This window comes from Otolemur garnettii, unplaced genomic scaffold (genome assembly GCF_000181295.1).
Source record: "Otolemur garnettii isolate 467f Iridium unplaced genomic scaffold, OtoGar3 scaffold00009, whole genome shotgun sequence".
Classification (NCBI taxonomy): domain Eukaryota; kingdom Metazoa; phylum Chordata; class Mammalia; order Primates; family Galagidae; genus Otolemur; species Otolemur garnettii.
In genome coordinates, this window is record NW_003852404.1 from 14723200 (window position 1) to 14736138 (window position 12939).

The following is a 12939-nucleotide window of genomic DNA, read 5'->3' on the forward strand; positions in this document are numbered from 1 at the left end:
AAAAAAAAAAAAAAAAGAATGAGATTGTTACAAGTTGTAACAAGTTGTAACAATTGTGAGATTAAGAATGGATTAATTGTTACAACCAAGTTACAACCAAGTTGTAACAATTCAAGTAAAAATTTAGAAAAACAACACTCTCACGGAAGACACAGTGATAGAGAAAATAGACTGCACTTAACATATGTTAAAAAATACAATGGGTACATCTGGGCAGCCTAATAACTTCCCAGTAGACATCTAGTGTAACTTTAGTATCTTTCCGTTTTATAGAATGCCATGTTACCACAAGCAGAATGTATAGTAGGAGAAGTTTGGCTGAAGAGAGGCATCATGATTTCAAAAACCTGGTTTAAAGTCCATTAATAATGGAAAATGATCTTGAATATTAAATCTGAGAAAAATGCAAAGGTTATCAAATGATTGGTATAACAAGTAATTCATATAATTTGAAAGTAGAATTTAGTGTGATACCTTATTACACTTATTAAATTTTGAACATCTACGAATATACTAAAAAGGAAATTACTCCCTTCTAGACTCTTTAAAAAGTGCTGTGAAGATAACAAGGTACAATAAGTCAGAAGTCATGGATCTTGCCTTGAGGGATAATACAAAGGAACAGATTGCCAGAACTGAAGTGGAGAGATTTGGTCCAGGTATTGAAGAAGTCATTCAGGGAACTTGTGTTTTGAGTGTACATGGCTGCTCATTTAATAATCATGTTGATAAAATGAAACATAAAATGAAACATACTGTGTATGCAAATGATTTGCTGCTTACCATTAACGATAACAATGATATCACGAAAGTCAATTTCTCCCCTGGCTTCCACTCTTCCTTCACACCTGTATATGCCTTCATCACTTTTATTGATGTTGAGAATCTGCAGATTATTGTTTGCTAACATAGCGAACCGATCTGGAAAGTAAGCAAAGGGGAGAAAATGATATCAGTAATTGAAGCCTGAGGCCAGGGCGCTCTAAATTGCTAGAAGTTAAAATATGGCACTGTCTGACACTATCAAACTTTTCATCAGCAAACAAATTCAAATTTGAAAGTAAAATGTAATTTCATGACTTCAGTTTTTCCACTCCACACTGCTTTGTTATACCTTTTTTTCCCCCTAAAATATATTGAAGACTTTATATCCACATAAAAATGTTTAGGCTGTTATTTTCCCCTTGGTACTGTGCATGCAGAAATGACACATAAAAGAACAATGCAAAGAGATTAGTTACTGCAGACAGGAAAACTTGCGACTGCAAATATGTAGCAACTTGGGTTAGAAAAGGGTTAGAAAAATTATTAACTATTCTTCCTCACACAATAATTAAACTAATAATTTTTCATATCCTGAGGAGACAAATAAATGACACAATAACATTCAAGTCACATAAAGGACATAAAAATCATTATATTTCAAATTTACTGAAAGGATTTTGGGGGGCACTAATTAGATACATCTATTTTAGGACTAAATTGAATAAGCTTCTTTAATTTTACTTAAATATTGTTTTATGTGTATGTGTGTGTGTTTGCACATGCATGCCTGCAAAACAAACCTGGTATAGAATGTGCATTAAATTATTTCTTAAAGTAATATGCTAAAATATTCTGAGATGGCTAAGCAGCATCTCAGTCTTATGTGTTTGGCCTCAGTTTATAATCATCATTATTTTGTTTTAGTGCTAAAACTTTTTCTCTTATCATTTAATGAAGGTTTTCACACCTAAACCTATTTTGAAATAAGGTTTAAAGGCAAAAATCTTAAATTTAGTTAATTATGAAAAATTTATGAGATCAATGAAAATTGATCTCATTAACACAGCATTGATCTCATTGACCATCGTCCATTTGGTAGATACTTTATTTGAGTGACATCAATGAATATACCTCCATCTCTTCGGGGACATTTATACTCAGGTATAAATGATGGTATTTTGAGGTGTATTGTCCTTAAGATATCTGCAGTCTGTAAGTTACTCTCTGAACCTATCAATGTTTCCCACTCTTCTCCTTTCTGCTGGCTTGATGGAGAGGTTAGGAATACCATTGAATTCTCATGTGGAAAAGGAGAGCCTCCATAGGCTTGGATCACTGAGTGGTCCTGTGAGACAGAATCCTGCTTTTACCCTTGCTGCCAATTGGAATTTCCATGAGTAACAAACTATGGTAGTAAGCCACGAGGATTCTAGGGTTACTCTGCTTTGTAAATTCGTTGATGGGAAGGGAAAAATTTGGGCTTGACATTACAAAAGAGATATCAGGCTCTAGACATCCATTAAAACAAGCAAGCAGGTGTTTATCTGTTATGTAATAGATAACTAAAAGAGAGTGAAAGTTGGCAGCTTCAGGGGCCCTCACAGAGAAAATCCAATCACAGATCTATAGCCATATGATTTTCAACTCAGGAGTATGAATTTTTTGTAATGTTCATTTCTTCTCTTTCCTGGCCCTAAGAAGAGAGACTAAAAAATTTTTATGTAGATCCTTTTCTTCAGGTAAATTAAAGAACAAATATGAAATTTTCTCACCAAAGGAAAGAATGAGGGTTAAAAATATACCTATGAAATTTCAAACTGTAACTCACAGGTAGTCCTGGAATAACTTAGAGGTCCTAGGAATTCATGTTTCAAAGTTTAATAAAAGAACCTCTTGGGCAGTGCCTGTGGCTCAAAAGGGTAGAGCACTGGTCCCATATGCCGGAGGTGGTGGGTTCAAACCCAGCCCCGGCCAAAAACTTCAAAAAAAAATAAAATAGAAATAAAAAAAAAATCTTCTTGTCTTGGCTCCCATAGCACAGAGGTTAAGGTGCCAGCCACATGCACTGAGGGTGGCAGGTTCGAACCCAGCCTGGGCCAGCTAAACAGCAATGACAACTGCAACAACAAAAAAAACCAGCCAGGCATTGTGGTGGGTGCCTGTAGTCCTGGCTACTTGGGAGGCTGAGGCAAGAGAATCGCTTGAGTCCAAGAGTTTAAGGTTGCTGTGAGCTGTGATGCCACAGCACTCTACCAAGAGTGACATAGTAAAACTCCATCTTGACAACAACAAAAAAGATCCTCTGTTTAAGTGTGTGGCAGAAAATTAAAATGAGAAGGAATTATAAATAAAAAAAGATGGGGCAGTGCCTGTGGCTCACAAGCTCAGGGTGCTGGCTCCATATGCTAAAGGTGCTGGTTCAAACCCAACCCTGGCCAAAAAAAAATCCAAAAAACAAAAAATGTTAAAAATTAGAAGAGACACACTTAAACATACTTAGATCATTATAATATTACATTTTCTGACTTGTTAAAATACATATAATCTTTCAGCTATAATATCCTTAGTGGTTACATCTTATTTGAATTAGAAAAAATAATACAGGGAAGCATTTTAATCAGGCAAGCACTTCTTGATATAAAAGAGAAATCATTATAATTGCCTAATACAGAGTTTTGATGGGAACAAAGTGGCATATTTTCTAACTGAATGTTTTATTTCAAATGGTCATTTTAATGCATTATATCTATTGTGCGAAAACCAACAGTGCATTGGGAACGCAGTAACTACTTGCTCAGTCTAAACGCGTGCCATTATGTGTATTTATGTGTACAAAGATTTCTTTCCACACAGAAATCAAATTATATAAAAATTAGCTGTCAAATACCAAATGTGTGTATAAATCCCAGGGACTGTTGTTAGCAAAATATCCAAAAACAGCGTATCACTAATATACCCGTCCAGAAAACACCTGAAGAAAGCTCTGCTTCAGCCAGCCCCACATTACAGATTCTCTGTTTTTCTTAGTTGTGCAGAAAACCAGTTTCGTGATCAAAGTGAGAAAAATTAAACGGAATAGAATAACACTCAATAAGGTGCCTGCTCTAAGCTTCTTTAACTTAGTTATTTCCAAGTCCTTTTTTCCCCTTATTCTACACCTGGTCAATTTTGGCTCATCTGCCCTCGTAACGTCATTTACTATCATCTAGATCTTAATGACTCACAATTTTTCTTTAGACCAGATCATGCCAGGGAGTTCCATTTCTGTTTAAAAGAATACCAGATGTCCCTACTAAGAAGGGTTGTAATTACTTCAACATCAGTGTGTTGAAAATTTAGTTCATTATCTCCACCTGAAATTTCTCCTCCGGCATTCTCCAGTTTTGTATTCAGGTGCCTTAGGTGGAATGCGTTGCTGAGGAAAATGACGGAAGTTATAGAACTCTGTGTGCAAAGCATATTCCATGAGTCACCCCTGCCATCTTCATCTCCCTCATTCTCCAGAACCAGTCAAACCCCAGGTCCTGTCTTTTCCCTCTATCCTTACTCAATCTAAGTCTTCTCCCTCAGCAACTAATCTGAGGGAGGATCTGCACACTTTTCATTGTCTAAAGTTTTGCTTTGCCTCCCATCCAATTCATTCTCTTTATTAACATACTTATCACCTTCTCCAGTGTGTATTAGGTGAGGTCACTGCCTTGATTAAAACCCTTCAAATGATTCTCCCTTTTGAATAAATGCCAAACTCTTTAGCAGATGCCAAGGACCTATTTCTTTCTTTTTCAGCTTCCTTTCTTATTAATCTACCCACTAGTGTAAGCATTTGAATCGTACTTATCCATCATCTCTACTTACAGTACACTTATTCCAGTTTCTGGAATGTGCCTTCCATAGTATATTTCGTCTCCAGGCCATTGCACAGGATGTTCTCTCTTCCTACAAAATCTCCACCACCCTTTCCTTGACTAATCTTCCTTTCTATTTATTTAAATAGAAATTTATTTTATGTTTTACCTTACAAATGAAAACAATGCAGCCTAATCACAAGTATCCTTATATTAACTCTAAATTTTAAAAAAAGGAAAAAAGGGGAGGATAATAAACCATTATTTTCCATGATAAAATAAACTTTGGTTAATAAAAAACAAAGGCATTTTTTTTCCCTCCTGACAGGCATCTTTGACACTATCTCGGCTAACTGGCTCAGGTATTCTTTCTTTAATATACTCTGCTTACTATACTTCCTTACCATAGAATCAAGGATTTTGTTTTCACTGACTTATATATCAGGGATATTTCTTTCTAGACCATTAGTAATTTGAAAGTAATATGCCTATTTATTTTGTTAACCATAAATTACCAACATCTAACATACTAGGTATTCAATAACTGTTTAATGACTCTTTTATACGAATAATAGATTACATTAAAATTCTGTTGAACCAGGTAATTTCATCTGTAGCTCACTTTAAGGTTTGGACAAAAATCATACATTTTTGCTCTTTTACTTTTGTATTTTTAATTTGGCACTGAATCAAGCATTAATGAAGTTAACTTAGCAAACAGCATATCCTTCCATTAGGATATTCAATTTTTTTTTTGCAGTTTTTGGCCAGGGCTGGGTTTGAACCTGCCATCTCTGCAATATGGGACCAGTGCCCTACTCCTTTGAGCCACAGATGCTACCCAGGATATTCAATTTTTATTACTAAATGTCAGCTTTACTCCTTAAATGCTTGGATAAACATGGAAAATCTCCATTTATTTTCTGTATGAATTGTAATTCTGAATACCTGCCGCACAACTGTCATCAAAAGCATAGCTAAAAAGATGAGTATTTCCAAGCCTTTCCTATTTCATACAGAACTTCTAAACTTTACTTTCATATCACAATAAGACAACAGAAAGTTATTAGAATCCATGACATTATTCTAAATGCCCACAACATTCCTTTGATAGTTTTAAACCTAACATTATGCCATTAGCCTTACGAAGGAAGGTGTAATACTATGAAAAATATTACTTTTGGCATATCCATTATAAATACAAAAAAAGTTTGAAAATATCTACATGGCAATTTCCTCCAAAATTTCAAGGTCAGAAAAGTGTATCCTTCTTCAGAATTCACTTGAATACCTTAAATACTATAGCAAAATAAATAATTAATTAATTACTATTTTATTTCCTTTTTAAAAAAATTATTTGCCTGCCATTCAACTTGGTGTAATATTTTATATTAAACTATAATCACTTTCTCCACACTGGATTTTCTGGTTCTAGATATAACGTGAATGCATATCATTTTGATGAATCTGATTTCAAAATTTAAAAACTCAATAAAAAGAAATGAGAATGATAAGTGTCATTTACTGAGAACCTGACATATAGCCAAATGTTTTATTCATTCACTTAACAAACTACAGCTGTTCCTCCGTATCTGTGAGTTACTCATTCTTGGATTCAAACAACGGCTGATGAAAAATACTTTCTACAAATTTTGCATTTGTATTGAACTTGTGGTACATTTTTATGCCGTCATTATTCCCTAAACAATACCATATAACAACTATTTCCATAAATTCACATTATATTAGGGTATTTTAAGTAAGTTAGAGATGATTTAGAGTCTACTGGAGTATCTGCACAACTTCTAAGTAAATCCTATGCTATTTTATATCTGGGACTCTGCAGATATTGGTATTTGGTATTGTAGGTGGGCCTAGAACCAATCCCCATGGGCACTGAGGGTCACGTGTCTCATCTACTATTTATTACTTGAAATCAGTGTGTCAAATTAATGTAATAATCTATTGTATGCAGATGAAGAGTCTGATTTAGGTACAGAACACTTAGAAAAGTTGTTCAAAGTCAAGGCCAAGGAACGGAGTAAAGCCAAAGTAGACCTTCAGCCTTCCACCATTCCATCCTGGGATCCCTAAACAACATGCACAAGTGCAGTGTGGGAGCCTCACTGCTCCATCGCCACCACACTTGACCGCCAATCTCTGCTTGGAAGCTTTTGTTCTAGACATTTCAAAACCTTCTTGTAATTACGCTTTATAATAGACCAGATATATACTTGCAGCTTAAGATTTGACCATGTGAAAACGTTCAGACATTGCCATTTTCCTGCTATAAAATAAATAGTTTCTTTATTATTGAGAGGGAGAGAGCTGAAACATTCATAGGATTCTGATTAATAAAAATTAGAGTTATACTAAAATAAAGCAAGAGGAAGGAAAGTGTGGTTTCTCATTAACTTATTATAATAGAAACAGTTTTAGTCGACAACGGACATGGAATGGATATGCCAGATAAGAAATGCATTCTCAACATTTAAAAAATGACTATTGAACATGATTATGATACATTATTCCTTCATGTTCAAAAATAGAAACTCTCGTATTTATCTCCTTTATATTGTAGAAGTTCCATCCCGTGAACACAAAACAGAATCATCTATGATGGAAAGTTTTTTAAAGATTCAATTACTTTGTACCTCTCTGCAGTGCAGGTGCATTGAAAAATACCCTAAATTGAAAATGCTCCCTATGCACAATGGTAACAGAGTATAATGCAAGCAAATTATGCTTTCAATTTCAGATGTCACATTATTCTGAAATTTTAGCTCAGTTGAAATCAAAATCATGGAGACAATTTGAATGAATGTATGTACTTTTTTGTCTATAATATATATGTAACTTCCTATAACATTTACTGAATGTACACGTCTTTAAAAGAATGGCCCCAGGATAACAAAGAGTAACTCATGCAGATATTGTTTTAAATTTACATAGACTGAGAACATGGGATCATGTATAAATTATATAATAGAAAATCTGAATGCCGTAGCATTTCTTCCTTTATTTACTTACTGTTGCTAATAAGTATTCATTTTTTTCTGAAATTAAAGCAAGGGTCAGAAAATTTTCTGGAAATCTCCAGATATTAACTACAGTAGACTTTGTGGGCCAAACCATCTGTGTCATAGTTGTTCATTTCTGCCCCCAAAACAGCTGTAAACAATATGTAACAATTAAGTGTGGCTGTATTCTGATTACAACTTACAAAAAAAAATGGGGTAGAAGGGCTAAATTTGGCCTGGGATGCGATAGTATTTTACTTTGCCAAACCCGAGTCTAGAGGTTTAAGGCTCTCAAAATAGTTGTTTGATGTTTGGGGTCATAAATTCCAGTTTCTATGATCCTCCACATAGATTCAGTATATTTTTTAAATTGCATTATTATTAGAACGTATAACTTAGGGAGTTACCAAAATACTAACTGTCGGAAATAGCGGTGACTTCCTCATTATGATACAGCCAGCTGACAGCAGGTGCAGGGGAACTGCTAACTCGGCAGACAACTTCTGCATCTTCTCCTTGTTTGAATTCTTGTGGAGATACCACTTCTCTGAAAGTGAGTTTTTCTGTATCAAGAGAGTACAACAAATTATGAGGTAGTATTTCTTATTTCTCCATTTAATATATATTCTAGATTTTCTAGATATTCTAGTTTATTGATGCTATATTATAATTAGCAAAATCAAGATACTAAAAATTTTAAGGTAGAATCTAATGTCCCCACCCCAAAACTTCCCATCTCACTAAGAAAAAAACTCAAAGATTTTCCAGTGTCATCCTAGGTCTTATATAAATCAGAGTTCATCCTACAACTCCTATTGCAATTTCTCGCTCTCTTTTTAGTCTTTGTGATCTGGGCAAATTGTGTTTTTTGACGTCGATTGAACATTCTCTATTTGTTCTCATCCTGGGCACTTATATTCCCTTCAATTCATTCAGATTTTTTTCTTCCCACTCCCTTATATCTCTTTGCATTTCAACATTCCTTATCTCTCTACTCTCATTTAATTTCTTTTCCATAAAATTCCATAACATGTGCATCTAGCATCTGGAGGTCTTGGGGTATTTATGCTTGAGGAGAAATTTTCACAAAAGTAATGCCTTCTTGCAAAACAATTTTTTTTTTTAACCTTCACAAATAAATGTCAGGGCTCTTGCTTTGCAGTAATGATCTTCCTTTTATAGTAGTGAAGCCCAGACTGTTTCTAGGAATGAAAATTTCATTACCATAAAACTCAGCCATTTAATAAAATAACTTTCCCAACACTGTCTTTAATTGTTTGCTATTGTGAAAAAGATACTGTAGGGATAACATAAATTAAGAAAATTCTCCATGAGAAACTTAGACTCTAATAGGAACAAAAGGCTAAAGTAAGAAAACAAAACTAAGCAAAGACTGGGCAATGATAAGCCAAGAAACTGCCCTGGTCATCCAACAGGAAGTCCTACTGTGGAAACGTTGTGACTTGGCTTTTCATATCCTATTTCTACATTAATGTTTAAAAAGCTATAAGCCTGAGGTGGCCTAAGAGCTTGTATTCCAAAATACATACATTATGTTTTCCCTGTGGCTATAAACCTGTATATTATTTAACTAAGAAAGTTGTTTCCATGTCTATGTTTGTAGCCACCTACTCCCTACTATCAATTCTAAGATACACTGCAGGAGAACATAAATGACCTGACGATTACAAAAGTCTTAGATCACGGTATAACACAAAGATTTTAAGGAGTGTTAGTTTTACATTATTCAAGCCATGGATATACTAAAAGCCCAGACTTCATTGCTATAAAATTCATCCATTAAAAAACAAAAACAAATATAAAAACACAGACCTTGTACTCCTAAATCTATTGAAACTTTAAAAATATAATTATAAATAAGAAATCATAAAAATACATTTTGTTTGGATTCTTTATAAGCAGCTACAATTTCAATCAAGGAAAACTTAGAAACAGGTGACTTACGGTAAATTTCCAAGACTACCGTCGCTTCCTGCGTCTGTCCTTTGGCATCTGTGGCTTGGCAGCGATAGATCCCTGCGTCTTCTATATTTGCGTTGTAGATGGTTAATCGTGATCTCACACCTTCCTTTTGCACCACTACCCTCTGTGTTGAAATTATCTTCTCTCCTTGAGGATTGTACCAGTCTATACTCTCAGGTTCACCAATTGCTGCAGAGAACCATGGAGGAGGAAAGTTTGAAAATACGTTTTTAAGGCTTGTTTTGGCACTGACATTTACTATTCTGTAACAATTCTAGCAACTGAGAAACAAAAGCAAGTAAAAGACTAGAAATCTGAAGATCTTAGAAAACAGAAAGTAAACACAAATGGTAGCACAAATGCTCACATTGTGTTTATCCAACACTGAGGATTCAATCTCATTTGAGTAAGTAAAACCCAAACGCTCCCTAGGAAATGTCCTGCACAATATACAATCTGTGATAGTTGAAACTACACCTTGAAAATCTATAGATGATAAGACTTCAGCATTTAAGTGCTGAAACTGCCTTAACTAATGAGTTAGACATAAACCACATAAGCCCCAGTGATAATATCTGAACAGAAATATGATTACTACTATGACATTACTTGTTCTTGTATCTTCGCTAGGGTCAGGACACAGCACTTTTGTCTCTACTAGTGCAGAACTAACAAAAAATGTAAATCTCTTACAAAACAAACTCTGGCCTTTGATAATACTAAATTTTGAATTAATTTCCCAAGTGGCTAAACTTGTGTAGATAAACCAATGACCACTTTTAAACTGAAGTCCTAATCTCTTTTCCCAACTGAAATGAGTAGTTTCATGATTTTAATCTAAAACTGTTAACTATTTAATCATATGATACTTAGAATGCATTGAAATGATACTTATACTGCTAGGTAATTGCAACCAAATTATTACAGGGTAAACATTTATTTAAGTTTTCCAATTCAGAATCTAGGTGATTATCCTCTTCTTAAAAGCTGAAGCTTTCGTGTTTGCTTTTAGTCACCAAAAAGATGTATTTCACCTAATTACTTGAGAGATCATTTGTGGAAGCAGCATACACTATTAACTCAAAAGTATGGGAGAAAATGCATGAAGTTAACTAACATCTGCAGGACCTCTTTCAAGAAAATTATTCCATCTCATTTTTTTCTAAGAAATGGTTTTAGAAACAAATTAGCCTTTCTATAACAAATTACAGATGCTTGAGCAAAAGTATGAAAGAAAGTTTAGTGCATCTCATCTTAAATGGATCTTAGCTATGTTATCATTGGTTTTTCTGAACAAATTATAAAACCATGGGTGGTTACAGGATAATGCATTCAAAGCTTGGGATTTATTTTAATTCCTTTTTCTACATAGAAATAACAAAAGAATAATTTAAATAAGCATCACTATAAATCTAAACAATATAAAAATCTCATTTTACACAGTAAATTAAATATGATATTCTGATAGTTTTCACATTTTAATTATTAACATGATAGAAACTTCATTATCGTGGAGAGTTTATTCAAGATTTTCATGAAGCAGTCAGAAATCACTCTTTCCTGGGATAGCTAGCAAATAAATTCCATCAAAACTTTCCATATTTGTTTGTTTGTTTGTTTGTTTGTTTTTTGTAGGAAAGGTTTTTATTGGTGGGGGGAGGGAGGCTGCAGAGTAGCACCAAGGAGGAGAGAAAAGAGGGGAGAGAGATAAGGAGAGAGTGGGGAAGAGAAGAGAGAGAGAGTAGAGAAGAGTGAGGGGGAAGACGGGAGAGACAGAAGGAAGGCAGAGGGAGGTGAGAGAGAGAGAGCCCATATTTGTAGGACTAGACTATTGTACAAAGTACGAAGTCTGCCCAGAGTCTTCTTCAAAGTTGCAATGCATAGTAAAAATAGAAAATTATAGCTAAATTTTCCTTTATTTATAAAGTATTTGTTACAAAATATTTCCAGATATTCTCCTCTAGGTGCTGGCCACCTCTTTGTAAATTTCAGTAATGACTGTTGTAAATAAATGTACATGTAGCTACAATTTCTTATGCATGGTGACTTTAGCGATGACTTCTGGTCCATCCAGTATTTATAAATACTAGTAAGCTTTTCATTTTTGTAACTTTGTTATAAATTGTATTTACTATATATGACACACTATTTCAAACTCTCTAGGGGTGTAAATATCTTCAGGTTTACTTCTAAAACAAATTCATTTTATTGAGTTTATGTTTATAAGGTATCTAGAAATTTTAGAGTCATCTATATAGTTACCATTATAGTAGGAAAAAATACGTTCTGATGTTTGAATTTCATAGTTTTGTCACATCTTTTTCTTTAGAATTTTGTTTTTCTACTATATTCAGTGTAAACAAGACCATTTCCATTATTACAGTACAATTCTTGGTGACACATCTTTGTATAAAAGAAAAAAATGTTTATTTAAATGTTATTAATTCACACTTGGAAATTGCACCTTAATTTGACCTGTCTAATATGTAGAGACAATTGTATTGTGTACTATATGCCTTACTAATATGTATACATAAAGGTAATATATTTTCATTTTATTTCAAAAATTCATTTTAGCTATTTTATTATTGTGTCATTATATCATGCAATTGAAAGTATATACATGTGTGATGCATTTACATAGATAAAAAATAGATAAGATTTAGAAACAGTGATCGATATTCTTTGGCCAATGCTCTTCTGACATAGTAGGTGATGTCAGATCAATAACAAATCTGTCATCTACTCTCTGATTCTTCATTCATCAGTATAATAAAAATGTATGAACAGACCTATACATTCAAATTATTAGGAAGGTAAAGGTATGATGAAATCATGGGCTCTATTAGTGTTTAATAATATGAGATATTTTAGCATTTCTACACATACACTATGAATACTATTAGTACGTATGTTATCATAACTATGTTTCTTTCTTTTATGTATTTTTCAAAGATGGGTACTCACTATGTTGTCCAGGCTGGAGTTCAGTGGCTGTTCACAGCTGAGATCATGGTGCACTGCAGGCTCAATCTCCCTGGCTCAAGCAGTTACATCCTGAGTAGCTGGGACTACAGGTGTCACTACCTTTTTCTAATTGTAATAATTTTCATAATAATTTAAATAAGCCTTGTCATTCTCAAGACACCTTTTATAATGAATTTTATGTCACAAATGCCTATTCTTATCTACTTTGCAGTTGCTATAGTATAGTCAGGAAACAAACAGTTCTAAAACAATTTCATAATGAATTTAGGTACTAAAGGAATATTTTTGAAAACTTTAGGTATAAAGATTTATATTTACATAAACTGAATATGATGAAT

At 33.8% G+C, this 12939-nt stretch overlaps 1 protein-coding gene across 3 annotated transcripts in view; it reads right to left on the reverse strand.

The window, feature by feature from the left end:
* The window catches only part of NCAM2 (neural cell adhesion molecule 2), a 488664-nt gene that overhangs the window by 213997 nt on the left and 261728 nt on the right, over window positions 1-12939 (reverse strand). For 2 of the 3 annotated variants that reach the window (XM_003783902.2, XM_023509713.1), the window contains exons 3-5: window positions 9596-9802; window positions 8050-8193; window positions 784-921 (exon numbers count right to left, since the gene is read on the reverse strand). In XM_003783902.2, coding sequence (XP_003783950.1) covers window positions 784-921; window positions 8050-8193; window positions 9596-9802 — 489 coding nt within the window. The remainder of the gene's footprint in view (window positions 1-783; window positions 922-8049; window positions 8194-9595; window positions 9803-12939) is intronic. The other variant, XM_012801495.1, reaches the window with a different exon arrangement.